The sequence below is a fragment of the Narcine bancroftii genome, chromosome 4, assembly GCF_036971445.1.
Source record: "Narcine bancroftii isolate sNarBan1 chromosome 4, sNarBan1.hap1, whole genome shotgun sequence".
Lineage (NCBI taxonomy): Eukaryota > Metazoa > Chordata > Chondrichthyes > Torpediniformes > Narcinidae > Narcine > Narcine bancroftii.
In genome coordinates, this window is record NC_091472.1 from 92,659,885 (window position 1) to 92,678,179 (window position 18,295).

General features: G+C 38.2%; 1 protein-coding gene across 8 annotated transcripts in view; it reads right to left on the reverse strand.

Moving 5' to 3' along the window:
* Positions 1-18,295, reverse strand: part of LOC138760836 (KH domain-containing RNA-binding protein QKI) — a 628,685-nt gene that overhangs the window by 426,975 nt on the left and 183,415 nt on the right. For all 8 annotated transcript variants that reach the window (XM_069932030.1, XM_069932029.1, XM_069932032.1 and 5 more), the window contains one exon: positions 16,060-16,202. In XM_069932030.1, the coding sequence (XP_069788131.1) occupies positions 16,060-16,202 (143 nt within the window). The remainder of the gene's footprint in view (positions 1-16,059; positions 16,203-18,295) is intronic.

Here is an 18,295-nt window from a genome sequence, read left to right on the forward strand (position 1 = left end):
CTTGGAATAACCATGGAAGGAGAGTAAGCTCACTCGAGAAACTTTTTTTTTAATTGAGAGATAGAGAGATAATTTCTACAGTTTTACTGTCAGCAGCAGCAACTGGGACTTAAACAGGACAAGATGGCAAGCTTGTGGAAAACCCCATTTGGAAGTCAAAGCCTGTGTGGTTCATGCAAGAGGAGAGGACTGGCTGTCTAATGTTTCACTTGAAATATGAGAAACAAGAAGGAACTCTGTGGTGACCTGAAAGAAAAAGGTTATCATCTGGAGAACCCTGAGGGGGCAAGTTTCTTCGGAAAGACACTGAAGTGGCTGTCTGTCCATCGTACAACATATCTCTCTCTGAAAACCGACAAGAACCTTCCTGAGCGGTAACCATTTACCATTCAAGCACCAAAGCCTGGTGAACTTTATAAATATTAAATTCTGTGCACAGTATAAGAATTGCCTCCAACCAGTGAACTTGAAGGAATGAGAAGTGAAATTGGATTGTGAACCAAAGAACTTTTCTGAACTTACACATGCATTAAATACACGTGCGCTTAGAATTCGAATGGGGTTAAGTTAGGTTAGTTAAGTCAATAGTGATAAGTTAAAGTGTGATTCTGTTTTCATGTTTAAAGCTAATTAAAAGTAACTTTTGTTTAAGTAACCATTTGTCTTGGTGAATATCTATTGCTGTTGAGTTTTGGGGTCCTATGGGCTTGTAATAAAGGCGATTCACAAATAACGTGCTAATGAAATGGACATAAATACCGCACTTCAAGTATTCTGTCTAAACTTGCAGTGTGATATGGATGTTTGGAATTTTGGTTGTTCCTGTATGAATGGCCACTCCCGGAAGGTAGGGGGACACTTCAGAATGAAAAATAAAGTTCTATGTAAAAAAAAACTTCAAAGACTGCAACAGCCACAAATAATTTCACATGCAAAACATAAATACATTCAGTTTACAGTTCCCATAACACTAGCAAAACAATCCAAAATACTTTTGTGTCTCATATGGTAATTTCACTGACAAATATTCCTGCTCACAAAGCCCTCCATCTTTTGTTATCCATCTCCCTTAATTCCTTTATTAGCATCCTTTTGTGCATTTGCAATTTCATTTTATCCCTTTCCTGCTAACTGAATACAATTCCAGTTCTATGCCCATTTCAATTTCCTTTCTTGCACTGTTGCCATAATGTAACACTTTATCAAGTTCAATAAACTGTTTTATTCAACATCGTCAGTCCTTTGGCAGTCCCCGATCAGCAGATTTCCCAGAATGTCAGATTATTAATTCCATTAATAATCCCTTTAGAATGTAACACGTAATAAATAATTTAATTAATTTAATTTAGATATGCAGCACTTTAAGAGGCCCTTTCAGCCCACGAGCCCATGCCACCCAATTATACCCAATTGATCTACAACCCTTCTTCAATTTTTAAATTTGTTTTTATTTTTTCACTATGAGTCATATCAATAACAACATCCACAAATGATCATCAACAATATATACACAGTGACATTTTTTCTTTTCCCCCACTTCCACTCTCCCCTTCCCCACCCTCATCAAAAATCAATAAATGATAAAACACTTAAAACAAAAAAAAACAAAAAAAAGGAAAAAAAGTTGTATTGTCCACTTTCACATATTTAAATCTTATTGTGCTCATAATTATGTTGTTTTACGAGATGGAGGTTTGTGGTCGGCATTCTCCGACATATTTTTTGTATGATTCCCAAATTTATTCAAATAACGTACTCTTGTCTCTCTGATTGTATGTAATTTTTCCTAAGGGAATACACTTGTTTTTTTCTGTATACCACTGTTGTATTTTGCTTCCAATTTCCAGGTGTTCATAATACATTTTTTGGCTACTGCTAGAGCTATCATAATAAATTTTGTTTGGGCTTTGTCTAATTTTAGTCCTAATTTTTTGTCTTTTCTATTATTTAACAGAAAATTTTTTGGATTTTTGGTATATTATTTTTTGTGATTTTGTTTAATATTGGGTTTAGATCTTCCCAGAAAGTTTTTACTTCTGAGCATGTCCAAATTGCATGTAATGTTGATCCAATCTCTTTTTTGCAGCAAAAACATCTATCCTATGCTGTTGGGTACCATTCTTTTAATTTCTGAGGAGCAATATATAATCTGTGTAGCCAGTTATATTAAATCATACATCATTTACTATTTATTTTGTTCCTCATTGTTCCTATACATAACTTCTCCCATGTTTCGTTCTTTATCTCTGTATTAAATATTTTTCCCAACTTTGTTTTGGTTTATACTTTATTTCATCTTCTTTATATTGTAATTTGATGTACATGTTTGTAATAATTTTTTTAATTATCACTGTGTCAGTGATTAAATATTCATAGTTGCTACTTTCTGGTAATCTCAAGCTATTTCCCAATATATCTTTTAGATAAGTTTTCAATTGGCAAAATGTAAATATTGTACTTGGTGTTATTCAAATTTTATCTTTTAATTGCTCAAATGTTAATAAATTATTTCCCAAAAAGCAATCTTCTATTTTATTGATTCCTTTTCTATCCCATTCCTTGAAAAATAAATTGTCTATTGTAAAGGGGATTAATGGGTTTTGTGTTAATATCATTTTTGGTATTTGATAATTTACCTTTTTTCTTCCAGGTGTATTTTTTCCATAATTTAAGTATGTGATGTAGTACTGGTGAATTGTTATATTGCACCAATTTTTCATCCCATTTTTAAAGTATGTGTTCCAGGATATTTTCTCCCAATTTGTCTAATTCTATCTTAGTCCAGTTCGGTTTTTCTCCTCTCTGATAAAAATCTGATAAATACCTTAATTGTCCTGGCCTGTAATAATTTGTGAAGTTTGGTAGCTGTAACCCTCCTTGTTTCTAACTCCATGTTATTTTTTCTAGTGCTATTCTTGATTTCTTCCCTTTCCATAAAAATTTCCTTACTATTTTCTTCAGCTTTGCAAAATATTTCTCTGTCAGGGGGATTGGTAACATTTGGAATAGATATTACACTCATGGGAATACATTAATCTTAATACAGTTTACTCTTCCTATTAAAGTTAACAGTAGTTCTTTCCAATTCTCTAGATCTTCCTGTATTTTTTAATTAATGGTTGATAATTTAATTTGTATAAATGTTTTAGGTTGTTATCTATTTTGATACCAAGGTAACATATTGCCTGTGATTGCCATTTGAAAAGGGTATTTTTTAAAAATTCTGAATGACTTTTATTGGTGTTAATCTTGTACCCTGATATCTCTCCATATTCTTTCAGTTTCATATGTAGTTTTTTTTTTATTGACTTATCTGGTTCTGTTAAATATACTATGATGTCAGCTGCAAATAGGTTGATTTTATATTCCCTTTTATTTTTATTCCTTTTATCATAGTTTCCTTCCTTATCAACTCGGCTAGTGGTTCAATAACCAAAGAGAACAGTGAAGGGGATAATGGGCATCCCTGTCTTGTTGACCTGCTTAATTTAAAATGATCTGATACATATCCATTTATTACTACCTTTGCTAATGGTCCATTATATAATGCTCTAAAGTAGTTAATAAATTTTTCCAGTAGTTTAAATTTCTGTAACACTTTAAACAAATGGTTCCACTCTACCCTATCGAACACTTTCTCTGCATCTAGCTTAACAGGTACCATTGGCATTTTATTTATTTGTGCTGCATTTATTAAATTAATAAGTTTACAAACATTATCAGCTGCTCGTCCTTTTTTAACAAATCCAGTTTGGTCTTCCCTTACTAGTTTCAGTACATAATCATTTAGTCTGTTTGCTAGTAATTTTGCTATTAATTTATAATCTGTATTCAATAATGATATCGGTTTGTATGAAGATGGCAATAGCGGGTCTTTTCCCTCTTTTGGGATTACTGTAATTATTGCTGTTTTACATGATTTTGATAAGTTTTGGGTCTCTCCTACTTGATTTATTACTTCTAGGAGGGGAGGGATTAATAGATCCTTAAAAACTTTATAAAACTCTATAGGGAATCCATCTTCACCTGGTCTTTTATTGTTTGGTAGTTTTATTAATATGTCTTGTATTTCTTCAGTCTCAAAAGGTTCTGTCAATTTATTTTGTTCTTTTATTTGAGGATGTGTTAGTTCAATGTTAGATAAAAATTCATCAATTTCGTCATTTTTTTCTTTATTTTCAGTTTGGTATAATTGTTTATAGAATCTTTTAAAATTGTCATTAATCTCCAATGGATTATATCTGATCTGGTTATCATCTTTTCTTGTTGCTAGAATGGTTCCTTTAGCATGTTCTGTTTTAAATTGCCAGGCCAATATTTTGTGTGTTTTCTCTCCCAGTTCATAATATTTTTGATTTGTTTTCATTATATTTTTCTCTACTTTATATGATTTAATGTTTCATATTTTAATTTTTTTCTGTCAGTTCTCTCTTTTTCTCTGTATCTTCTCTTTCTGCTAATTCATTTTCTATGATTGTTATCTCTTTTTCCAACTGTTCTACATCCCGATTATATTCCTTTTTAATTTTAGTTGTATAGCTAATTATTTGACCTCTAATAAAGGCCTTCATTGCATCCCATAAAATGAATTTATCTTTTACTGATTCCATATTTATCTTGAAGTATATTTTAATTTGTTGTTCAATATATTCTTTGAAATCTTATCCTTTTAACAGTGTAGGATTTAGTCTCCATCTATATGCCTTTAGTGGGGCATCCTCTAATTCAATTGTTAATAACAGGGGAGGGTGATCTGATAATAATCTTGCTTTATTATCACAGTCGGGCTGTGAGTCAGAGGAGGAGGAGCTTGGTGAAAGTGATGAGAAGGTAAGCTATTTAAGTTGGGGACTTGCCGGGACTTGGCCTACTTGTTTCGGCTGGGAGTCGGAGGAGGAGCTCGGAGAGAGACGGGCTGTGAGTCGGAGGAGGAGGAGCTTGGTGAAATTGACAGGGTTAATTGGTCAAGGGGCCAATAAAAGGAGTGAAAGGGGAGGGAGCGGCCAGTGAGGAGTGGGGCAGTGAAGGAGTGGAGACTTGGAACTTTGGCTCGAGGGACTTTGGTAAGAAGGAGCTCCCTGTGTGGTAAGGTGTCCTTTTTGGTTAGTCTTTTAGTATTATTTGTTTAGTTTTTCTTTTTAAATAACCTATATATATTGAGAAAGGAGGTAATGAAGTCAGCTGGGGTAGTCAAATGCTCCAATTGTGGGATGTAGGAAGTCAGAGACAGCACAGCTGTTCTTGACGACTACACCTGCAAAAAGTGCATCCAATTGCAACTCATGAGCGACCGTGTTAGGGAGCTTGAGTTGCAATTGGATGAACTGAGGATCATAAGGGAAGCAGAGGCAGTGATAGAGAGGAGTTACAGGGAGACAGCCACCCCTAGAAGGCAGGAGTCAGGGAATTGGGTGACTGTAAGGAAAGGAGGGAGAGTGCCAGTGCAGAGTACCCCTATGGAAGTGCCCCTCAGCAACATGTATTCGGCATTGGATACTGCTGGGGGGGCGAATAGCCTACCAGGGATGAGTCATGGGGGTCAAGTCTCTGGCACATAGGCTGCCCCTGAGGCTCAGAATGGAAGGAGGGATAAGAACAGGGTCAGTGTGGTTGGCGACTCACTTGTCAGAAGGACAGATAGGAGGTTTGTTGGACGAGATCAGGGATCCAGGTTGGTCTGTTGCCTCCCTGGTGCTAGGGTCAGGGATGTCTCTGATCAAGTTCACAGAATTCTGCAAGGGGAAGATGAGCAAACAGAAGTCGTGGTCCATGTGGGGACCAATGACTTAGTTAGAAGTGGGGATGAGGTCCTGAAATAGGAATACATAGAATTAGGCAAGAAGTTAAAAAACAGGACCTCTAAGGTAGTAATCTCTGGATTGCTGCCGGTGCCACACGCTAGAGAGGGTAGTAATAGGAGGATGTGGAGGATGAATGTGTGGCTAAAGAGCTGGTGCAGGGGGCAGGGGATAAGATTTTTGGATCATTGGGATCTCTTCTGGGGAAAGTCGGACCTGTATAAAAGGGACGGGCTCCACTTGAACTGGAGGGGGACCAATATCCTGGCAAGCAGATTTGCTAGAGCTGTGGGGGAGGGTTTAACTAGTTTGGCAGGGGGGTGGGGAGCAGAGTTTGCGAGCAGTGTCTCGGGTGTATGGCCACCTAGTTAAGAATGATAAAGATAACAAAGTAAGGATGGAGGTTAAGGTAAAAGGTAGAATAGGGAATATATGTGAGGGTCATTCTCTGAAATGCATGTACTTTAATGCAAGAAGCATAGTGAACAAGGTAGATGAGTTTAGAGCACACATGCCAAACTCAGGCCCGCGGGCCAAATTTGGCCCATAATATAATTATATTTGGCCCGCAAGATCATATCAAATATGTATTAGAGCTGGCCCGCTGTCCGCCGCGCCAGTATAGCTCATGCACAGCTAATACTACAAATCCCAGAATGCTTTGCAAATGTGTTGGCGCCGGCCCGTCAGCTCGCTAATCGCCCCCACTTCCTCTCTTTACTTTCATTAGCATCTGCGACCTGTTGCCCAACTCACATGTAATAAACCCCTTACGAAAAATGGCCAAACGAAAGACAGAAAACAGGACCTTTCAAGACAGGTGGGAGGCAAACTCTGACCCCACAGTTTGATGAACTTGCATCTAAGAAGAGATATCAAGTATCTGGTTTAGACCCAGGTGCATCAGAGTAAATCACAGTGTAGCAAGCTAAGCTTGGATTCATATTTTCTTTGGTTCACTTTGGACTGTTCATAGTTGAAAGATTGGATTTTCATTGAAGCAAGTTGTTATTTTTTTGACTTGTTGGCTTGTGAAAAAAAAATACATTTAAAAGGAGCTTAAAGGCTATAGAGAAATATTATTTATTGAATATTTTATTTCTCATTTGTTAATGCTTCTTCTGGAAAGAGTTTAACCAAAACTATTATTAAACATTTATTTTAATAAGAAAAAGTTTAATATTACATATGTTGAAAGAAGAGAAAACATGCAGATGTTGTTGAAAATTTTCAATAAATATTTAGTTTGGCCCACGACAGTCCAAGTTTTTAATTTTGGCCCTCTGTGAATTTGAGTTTGACACCCCTGGCTTAGAGCATGGATTGGCACTTGGAATCATGATGTTGTGGCAATTAGTGAGACCTGATTACAGGTTGGTCAGGACTGGCAACTAAATATTCCAGATTACAAATGTTTTAGATGTGATAGAACAGGGGGTAAAAAAGGGGGAGGAGTTTCTCTGCTTGTTAAGGAGGACATTACTGCCGTGAGGTGGCAGGATGGTTTGGAGGGATCGTCCAGTGAGACTGTTTGGGTGGAATTGAGGGGTGGAGGAGGCATGAGAGTACTAATAGCAGTATATTAAAGGCCAACAAATGGGCCAAGAAAATTGGAAAAACAAATTTGTAAGGAGAGAGCATATATGTGTAATAAATATAAGGTAGTGATCATGGGAAATTTTAACTTCCCTCACATTGATTGGGATACCCATACAGTAAGAGGGCTGGATGGGCTAGAGTTTGTCAAATGTGTGCAAGGTAGTTTTCTTAATCAATACGTAGAGGAACCGACTCAGGACGGTGTAATACTGGATCTCCTGTTAGAGAACGAGATAGGTCAGGTGTCTGAGGTTAATGTTGGAGAACAAATTGGGTCTAGTGATCACAACTCTATTAGTTTTAGGGAAGAGCAAAGAAGGGCCTAAAGTTGAGGTTCTGGATTGGAGAAAAGCAAAGAATGAGAATGGCTTTGGGGAATATTGAGTGGGACATGATTTTTTTCAGGAAAGGATGTAAATGAAAAATGGAGAATATTCAAAGAAGAAATTTTGAGAGTACAAAGTAGATATGTCCCAGTGAGGATCAAAGGAAAGGCTGGAAGTCAGAGGGAGCCTTGGTTTTCAAGGAATATTAGAAATTTGGTTAGGAGAAAGAGGGAGGTATACAAGAGGTATAAACAGCAGGGTGATGAGAAATTGAAAGAGGACTACAAGGTGTGTAGAAAAAATCTTAAGAAAGAAATTAGAAAGGCCAAAAAGAGGCACGAAGAGGCTTTGGCAGGCAGAGTAAGAATAAATCCAAAGGGTTTCTATAGGTTCATTAAAAGTAAAAGTTTAGTGAGGAATAAAATTAGACCCCTTGTAGATAGGGAGAGTAGGCTATGTGAAAAGTCAGAGGAGATGGGGGAAATTTTAAATGATTTCTTTTCCTCGGTATTTACTAGGGAAAAAAATATTGTACCAGTTGAAGTAAAGAAAAATAGTGGGGAGGTCATGAAACATATAACGACAACTGAGGAAGTAGTGATGGCAGTGTTAAAAAAGATAAAGGTGGACAAATCTCCAGGTCCGGACAATGTATTCCCAAGGACACTCAGGAAGACTAGTGTACAGATAGTGGGGACATTAACAGAGATATTTAGGATGTCACTGGTCACGGGGGTAGTACCAGAGGATTGGAGCATGGCTCATGTTGTTCCGTCCGTTGTTTAAGAAAGGGTCCAAATGTAAGCCAGGAAATTATAGACCTGTGAGTCTGACATGTGTGGTGGGTAAGTTGATGGAAAGTGTTCTGAGGGATGGCATTTACAAATATTTGGAAGAACAGGGATTGATAGGAAGTAGTCAGCATGGTTTTGTCAGGGGTAGATCATGCTTAACAAACCTTATAGAGTTTTTCGAGGGGGTTTCAAAAAAGATTGATGAAGGGAAGGCTGTGGATGTTGTCTATTTAGACTTTAGTAAAGCTTTTGACAAAGTTCCCCACAGGAGGTTAGGAAAAAAAGTGGAGGCATTAGGTATAAATAAGGAGGTAGTGAAATGGATTCAGCAATGGTTGGATGGGAGGTGTCAGAGAGTACTGGTAGAAAATTGTTTGTCAAATTGGAGGCCGGTGACTAGTGGAGTTCCTCAGGGATCAGTCCTGGGTCCACTATTGTTTGTTATATATATTAACGATCTAGAAGAAGGGGTGGAGAATTGGATAAGTAAGTTTGCAAATGATACAAAGATTGATGGTATTGTGGACAGTGAGGAAGATTACTGTAGCTTAAAAAGAGATATAGGAAAGCTAGAGGAGTGGGCTGAGAAATGGCTGATGGAATTTAATACGGATAAGTGTGAAGTGTTGCATTTTGGAAAGGCAAATCTAAATAGGTCATATACATTGAATGGTAGACAATTGAGGAGTGCAGAGCAACAAAGGGATTTAGGAGTTATGGTAAATAGTACCCTCAAAGTTGATACTCAGGTAGATAGAGTGGTGAAGAAGGCATTTGAAATGTTGGCCTTCATAAATCGGAGTATTGAATTCAAGAGTTGGGATGTTATGATGAAATTGTACAAAGCATTGGTGAGGCCAAGTTTGGAATACTGTGTGCAGTTTTGGTCACCGAATTATAGGAAGGATATAAACAAAATAGAGAGAGTGCAGAGAAGGTTCACAAGAATGTTGACAGGATGTTAGGGTTTGAGTTACAGAGAAAGGTTGAGCAGCCTGGGGCTTTTTCTCTGGAGCGTAGAAGATTGAGGGGGGATTTGATGGAGGTGTTCAAGATTTTTAAAAGGGACAGAGAGAGTCAACGTGGATAGGCTTTTTCCAATTAAGACTGGGGGATATTCAAACCAGAGGCCATGGTTTAAGATTGCAGGGGGAAAATTATAAGGGGAACATGAGGAGAAAGGGTTGTTGGGATATGGAATAAGCTTCCAGAAGAGGTGGTTGAAGCAAGGACGTTATTTACATTTAAGGAAAGACTGGATAATTACATGGAGGGGAGAGGATTGGAGGTGTATGGACCAGGTGCTGGTCAGTGGAACTAGGAGGGTGGGGATTTGTTCCGGTATGGACTAGTAGGGCCAAACTGGCCTGTTCTGTGCTGCATATGGTTATATGGTTTAGTACAAGAAGGCATAGAAGGATCAGATATAAAGGAGTTAATAAAAAGATGGATCCCACAAGTCTTGGAAGCAGAAAAACTACAAGATAAAATACAAGTTGAAAGAGCACATAGAACATTGGCACCAAAGCCTTATTCAAACCAAAAACCACATTCCATAATAATAAAACTACTAAGACACACAACAAGAGAAAAAATATTAGACCGGGCAAAAGATAAAGTAAAAGAAAATAAGCAGCCTCTGGAATATAAAGGACAAAAAATATTTTTCTATTCAGACAACAGCTTCGAGCTCTTAAAGAATTAGAAAGAATTTAACTTGACAAAGCAGATGCTATGGAAGAAAGGATATAATTTTAATCTATGACCTCCAGCAATATTAAAAGTATTCATTCCAGGGGAAAGAAATAGACTGTTCTCAGACCCGAAGGATACCCAATACTTTGCTAAACAACTGCCGAACAGACAACGAAATGAGAAGTATTAAAAAAAGACTATCAAAACAAAGTATAGAGATTAACTGTAAAGATAATAATGTAAATATAAAGTTGAAGTTTGAAGAAGATAAGAAGGGGAGAAAGATAAGAAAAAAAGGGGAAAAAAGCTTTGTTGCATTTTTGAAAATATATAGTATTTCTCTGAAGTGGGCTAGGGAGAGGAAAAGAACTACTACTGCAAAATGTGTTGACGCTTGTGGTTATTACCACAACCCAAATAGATAAGGGAATTGTGGTTGTCTGGAAAGGAGCCAAAGATAACCCAAAACAGGGGGACTTTCATTATTTTGGATAGGAATATTTTATGTATTAATTTTAGTAGGGGTTTCTAGGATAATTTGTTTTTTAACTGTGTTGTCGTGTATTGTAATGTGCCAAAATAATTTTTTTTTTAATATTGAAAAAAAGATGGAAGAGTTGAGGAGATGAGAGAGAATTGAAAAAAGAAGTATAAGATGGGTACATTAAATTTCATGACTGTAAATATTAATGGAATACACAACCAAATTAAAAGGAGGAGGCTACTGACATTACTAAAAAAGAAAAAATCGACATTGCTTTTGTGCAAGAAACAGACTTAACTGAGATAGGACACAGTAAATTGAAAAGACTGGGTAGCCCATGTAGTGGCATCATCATACAATTCAAAATCCAGGGGAGTAGCTATATTACTCAACAAAAATCTACCAATCAGCATAAAAGAAATAACAGATCCAGCAGGTAGATACGTAATGACAAAGTGCCAGATTTATTCTGAATTTGGGAATTTACTAAACATCTATGCACCTAACAAAGAAGATCAACTATTCATGCAAAACATCTTCCTCATGATAGCAGATACACAGGGACATATCTTGCTTGGAGGGGATTTCAACTTCAACTTGGACCCAATGATGGACAAAACTGGGAAGATAATTAACAATAAGAATAAAGTAACTAAATTTACACTGAAAGCAATGGAGGATATGAAACTAATTGATATATGGAGGAAACAACACCAAAAAGAGAGAGAATATTCACACTACTGAAATAGACACAAGACCTTTTCAAGAATTGACTTGTTTTTGTTATCAGCACAGATCCAAGGAAGAGTTAAAAAAACGGAACCCTTGTTCATTTTTGAATGGTGGAATGAAACCGGACAAACATACAAACTCCTTACAGACAACACCGGATTCGAACCCTAGTCCTGGTCACTGACAATGTAACACCATTGCACTAACTGTTACACTAACCATGCCACCCTAATAAATTAGTAGTTTTATAAGTTGACCAGTGAAACCAGTAGGATTAAATAAAGTGGAAGAAATGTGGTTTCAAGGAAGCATAGAAAGCAGAATCAGATTAATTTCATGAGAGCAGAAAAACAATATCCTAGTAGAGATATTGAAGAAGGTAAACAAGAAAATCTGTATATTTTAAAGTCAAGTGGTGTACAGAAAAGTGCTGGAGAAAATTGCAATTTATGCAGCATTCATAGACAGTCAACATTTCAGGCCTGAGCCCTTCCTCAGGAGTGTTGAAAGTCAGGTAGACGCCTAAACGAAAAGGTGGGGAGCTGGGGGAAGGGAAGGAGCACTGACTAACGGGTAAGAGGAAATTGGTGATACAGGAGGGAGGGTAGAAGGAAAAAAAAGCTGAGATGTGACAGGGGAGAGAACTAAAAAAAATATAGCTCTCTGATAGGAGAAGGGCGAGAAAGGAGTTGTGAACTGAAGGAAAAGAGAGAAACCAGGGAGGGGCTAACAAAAATTGTTGAAGTCGATATTGATGTAGTCTGGATGGAGACTGCCGAGATGGAATACAGGTAGTCCCCGACTTACAACTGTAATTGGGACTGAAGGATCGGTCGTATCTTGGAATGGATGGAAGTAGGAATTTTATCTGCGTATGTGGAGGACTTAAATCTTAAAGCAAACTTTTTAATCATCATAGATTTTTGTTGTATTTGACAAACTATAACAGGGATACAGGGCATGTAAAAGCCAAAATGTGCATATTTATCTTGTTAGTTCGGTTAGCGCATGCACGGTGGCTTCGCATATTGGAGTTCGGTTGGGGGGGGATGTGCGGTGGGTTTGCATATTGGAATTCGGATGGTGCATGCATGATGGGTTAATGTTTTAGAGTTCGGTTGGCACACATTGGGTGGTTTCAGGAATTGGAGTTTGGTTGGCACATGTGTGAGAGTTAAGTGCCCTGACCACATTGAATTCACACCCTTAATCGTAGCGCATGCACCAACTGAACTCCAATACCTGAACTCACACCGCATACACCAACCAAACTCCAATACCAAACCCACTGCGCATGCACCAAACAAAGACTCGTGCATGCGCACAAGAATTAAAATGACCAGGCTCAGCCTATGGACACCGGGACGCGAACTAACAAGGTAAGTTCGCACATTTTGGTCCTTACATGCACTGTATCCCTAATAATCCCTATTAATTTGTCAAATACAACATAAACCGTGTAAATTTTATATTTTTTCTATATTTGGTCATATGTGCAGATGAATGCAAGTTGAGGATCCTTTACACATTACAACTGATATCATCAGCTGGAAAACCTCACTGAACCAATGCTCTGCACCTGTACAAGATGTTGTTTCTCCAATTTGTGGATGGCCTCAACTTTGCCACACCTGTGGCAATTGATAGACATAATGGGTGTGGAATTGAAGTAGTTGGCCACTGGGAGGTCCTTGCTGCTGCAGTGAATAGAGTGAAGAGCTCCCAGTTTGCATCCCATTCTCCTCAACGTAAAAGAGGCTGCATTGGGAGCATCGGATGCAGTAAACTATTCACAAGTGAAGTGTTGCTTTGGGGTATATTTATTGCTGAATTCATAAATATTTTTGAGTATGAGCCACTTGAGGGAAAGAGGAGCAAGGACAAGGCATTGGTGTACAAGGCATTGGTGTACAAGGCATTGGTGAGGCCAAATTTGGAGTACTGTGTACAGTTTTGGTCACCAAATTATAGGAAAGATATAAACAAAATAGAGAGAGTGCAGAGAAGTTTCACGAGAATGTTGACAGGATTTCAAGGTTTGAGTTACAGGGAAAGGTTGTGCAGACTGGGCCTTTTTTCTCTGGAGCGTAGAAGATTGAGAGGGGACTTGATAGATGTGTTTAAGATTTTAAAAGGGACAGACGGAGTAAACGTGGATAGGCTTTTTCAATTAAGAGTGGAGGAGATTCAAACTAAAGGGCATGGTTTAAGATTGAAGGGGGAAAATTATAAGGGGAACATGAGGGGAAATTTCTTTACGCAAAGGGTGGTAGGGATGTGGAATGAGCTTCCGACAGACGTGGTCGAGGCGGGATCATTGGTTACATTTAAGGAAAGACTGGATAGTTACATGGATAGGGGAGGACTGGAGTTGTATGGACCGGATGCTGGTCAGTGGGACTAGGAGGGTGGGGATTTGTTACGGCATGGATTCGTAAGGCCGAACTGGCCTGTTCTGTGCTGTAAGTGGTTATATGTTTATATGGTTATACGGTTATATGACATAACTGTGCAATTATTTTTTTGGCTCCCTCACTTTATTTCAGGAATCATGAGAGAGGAAGAGAGAACTGGAGAGAGAGCGAGAACTGGAGAGAGAGCGAGAACTGGAGAGAGAGCGAGAACTGGAGAGAGAGCGAGAACTGGAGAGAGAGCGAGAACTGGAGAGAGAGCGAGAACTGGAGAGAGAGCGAGAACTGGAGAGAGAGCGAGAACTGGAGAGAGAGCGAGAACTGGAGAGAGAGCGAGAACTGGAGAGAGAGCGAGAACTGGAGAGAGAGCGAGAACTGGAGAGAGAGCGAGAACTGGAGAGAGAGCGAGAACTGGAGAGAGAGCGAGAACTGGAGAGAGAGCGAGAACTGGAGAGAGAGCGAGAACTGGAGAGAGAGCGAGAACTGGAGAGAGAGCGAGAACTGGAGAGAGAGCGAGAACTGGAGAGAGAGCGAGAACTGGAGAGAGAGCGAGAACTGGAGAGAGAGCGAGAACTGGAGAGAGAGCGAGAACTGGAGAGAGAGCGAGAACTGGAGAGAGAGCGAGAACTGGAGAGAGAGCGAGAACTGGAGAGAGAGCGAGAACTGGAGAGAGAGCGAGAACTGGAGAGAGAGCGAGAACTGGAGAGAGAGCGAGAACTGGAGAGAGAGCGAGAACTGGAGAGAGAGCGAGAACTGGAGAGAGAGCGAGAACTGGAGAGAGAGCGAGAACTGGCGAGAGCGAGAACTGGCGAGAGCGAGAACTGGCGAGAGCGAGAACTGGCGAGAGCGAGAACTGGAGAGAGCGAGAACTGGAGAGAGCGAGAACTGGAGAGAGCGAGAACTGGAGAGAGCGAGAACTGGAGAGAGCGAGAACTGGAGAGAGCGAGAACTGGAGAGAGCGAGAACTGGAGAGAGCGAGAACTGGAGAGAGCGAGAACTGGAGAGAGCGAGAACTGGAGAGAGCGAGAACTGGAGAGAGCGAGAACTGGAGAGAGCGAGAACTGGAGAGAGCGAGAGAGAAATGGATAGAATTGGAAAGAGACAATAGGTGAGAGAGAAAAAAATATATACATGTGGTAGAAAGGAAGTTCCTAGAGTGGTTCAGATTATGATTGGAGAATAATTCCTGTTTGTGGGCAGGGGAGGAATAACATTGATGCATTAGTAGGGGTGGACAAAAGGATAAAGGCTCATGGTTCAGGACTGTTTTGGCTTTCTTGATGAGCATGTGAGACATGCTGCACTATGTTCAAAGTCCAGCAGATATGGTTTAGAAGAGGGGTAGACAAACTACGGCCCCGGGGCAAACTGCGGCCGGTTGCCCATTTTTAAATGGCCTGTAAAAACATTGTCTCTAACAATAAGTTGCACTCTATATACTCTTCTTAGTTTCAATTCTGTATGTTGCTACCATTTTGAACAGCTATTAGACTGACCATTGCAATATTACTCATCGATGAAAATGTTTACCTCAGTTAAAAAAAAGTTTACCTCAGTTAAAACAAAAGAAAAATACATAAAATAGCAAGGGAGTGCCAAAAAATTACAGACACAATGGGAAAATCAATACTTGTTTCACAGAAATCAAAAGGAAATGTGTTTGATTTGAAAGGAATCTGTCAACATTACACATTGCACCATAATCATTAAGATGGGCACTTGGGCCATGAACTGTATTCGCTGAGAGTTGTGGAGGAATGTTGGAGACTGCCTTGTCCCTTTCTTAATCTTTTCTACTGTTTTTTATTTTACACCCAGCTTTTTATTTTTTACTGCTTTTTGAATAAGCTTTAAAGAGTTTTAATGTATTCATTTAAATTAAAGAGCAGCAGATATAGAAATGCACACTGCAATGCGTGAGCACATCAATAAACTAAAATAATGTCAACAGTTAAACTGTTCAATAGTGTTGTAGTTATTTTGCTAGAAAATCAATAATCAATAGCACAGGGGTATTCTGGTCTAAAAACACCATTTTAACTGCAGTTGAAAACTGCTGGGCTTAATATTGTTTGCCTTGTGACACTTTATATTTTTCTATAAGTGGGCCACAACCAAAAAAGTTTGGCCACCTCTGGTTTAAGATTTAATGGCCTTTCAATCCACCATTAATAGCTTCAATAATAACCAAAATGATAATCAGATGAGCATGATACTTACATCTGGATATTCTTTAACAGGCACATAAAGTTTTTCTTGTAATTGTACAATAGGCCCCACACCATCAGGTAATTCTGCACTTCTTTTTTCTGTGCTGCCATTTAACGTGTCGTTGTACATATCTTTCCGCACTCTGCTAATCTCTGCAGAACAAAAGCCCACAAAGTATTTATGTTAAAGACAATTGAAAATACTTAACTTCCCACAATAAAAAAGAAACAAGGTATCTTTCTGGAAAGTCTACCATGGTAACAATACAGGGGAAGTATTACTTTCTGTTGCGACAGAATGCAGCAATACTCTCAGGACTTGGTTCACCTGCAGGCTTCTGTAACTTCACACATTTTGTTTCTTTGCAATATAAACATTTCAATTCCTAATTAACAATTAACACACAATTCAGTATGGTACAAGATGCAAGTGTGAAAAATCCTTGTTATCCACAGACTTTCTAGTCATGGATTCAGATGCACGCAAGTGTACAGTATGATGTGATGCATTATGGAAGATTAAACTTGAAGGCAGTGTACCTGGTTATTCACAAGATTCTTAGAACAGAGGGACCTTGGGGTTGAAATTGTACAGATCTCTCAAAGTTGCTGCAGAGGTAAGATTCAATATCTTTTTCAATCCATTCCTTGTAAGGTCCCTCAAAAATTTTTTAAAGATTTGAATTCTATTGTAAGGAAGTTTTTAAGGAAGGATAAAATGGTAAGGGTATCTTTACAAAAATTAACTTGGAAATATGAATTAGGAGGTTTACAGCGTCCAGATTTTCAAAATGATTATAAAGTGTACAATTAAAATTTATTAACAGAATGTTTGATTTGGTAAAATCATTGGTATGGCCAAATATGGAATTATCTCAAATTGGTGAGAAGATGGTTCATTTTGTTTATAAATTATTACACAATTATAATTCACCTGGATTGATACACCTAATGGAATTATGGAATAAAATAAATGAAGTAATAGGTACACAAGTGAAAATTTCAAGTAAGACACCTTTATATCAGAATAAGCTTTTTTCCTTTTACACTTAATAATCAGATTTTGAAATTATGGGACCAAAAGGGAATTAAATTTGTACAAGATTATTATGAAGCAGGTTATTTTATTTATTTTCAAAGAATGAAAGAAAAATACAAAATATCATTAAATACTCTTTTATTATTATCAAGTTAAAACTTTATTAATGGTGTTACATGCCCAAAGGACCCCAAAACCCAGCAGCAAGTCATTCACCAAGTCAAGTAGTTACTTAAACAAAAGTTGTTTTTAATTATCTTTAAACATGAAAACAGAATTTAACTTATCTCTATTAACTTAACTAACCCAACTTCATCCCCTTCTAATTTTAAGCGCACGTGTATGTAATGTGTGTGTACATTTCAGAAAAGTTCTTTGGTTCACTGTTCAATCTCACTTCTCATTCTTCCAAGTTCACTGGTTGCAGGCAATTCTTATTCTGTGCACAGAATTTAACATATATAAAATTTACCCGGCTTTGGTATTCGAAAGGTGAATGTTTACCGCTCAAGAAGGATTTCATAGAGTTTGCAGAGAGAGATTTGTTGTTCCAGGATTTCCACAACTGAGGTACCACCATTAGTCACCTCAATGACTTGCTGATGAAACTTGCCCCATCAGGGTTCTCCAGATGATAACCTCTTTCTTTCAGGCTATCACAGAGTTCCTTTCTGTTCCCCTTATTCCAAGAAAAACATTAGATACTTAGCACTTCCAGCCATCCGCCACTCTGGAGATTCTGTTTCAGTTCCAATAAGCTTCTCCTGGTTGTTTCAACTGTGACTCTCTCTCCATCTCAGATTCCCACTGCCAGCCACATGTCCTTCTCTCTCCCTCTCTCTCACTTGCAAACAGCCCCCCCCTTTCTCCAGCAAACAATAGGAGCTAGTATTCTGCTCCCATCTGTTGTTTTTAGATAAACAAGAACCCAGGAGTGACCTTTGTGTGAGCACTTTGCAAAAAGGTCTGAAGTTTGTAAAAATGTTCAACACAGATGACTCATCTCCAGTCCATTCATTTCATGACATAATTTCAATTAGCACCTATTTGTGAAATTTAGCATTCTCCATAGTTTCTGTAAAGTAATTGAATATTAATTCCTCAGTATTTCAAATAAGATTTGTTTAAAAGTATGTGTATGTATATAACCTACTCTGATTTTACCAATTTATGTCCCAAATACATTTCCAAATATTCTATCACAATG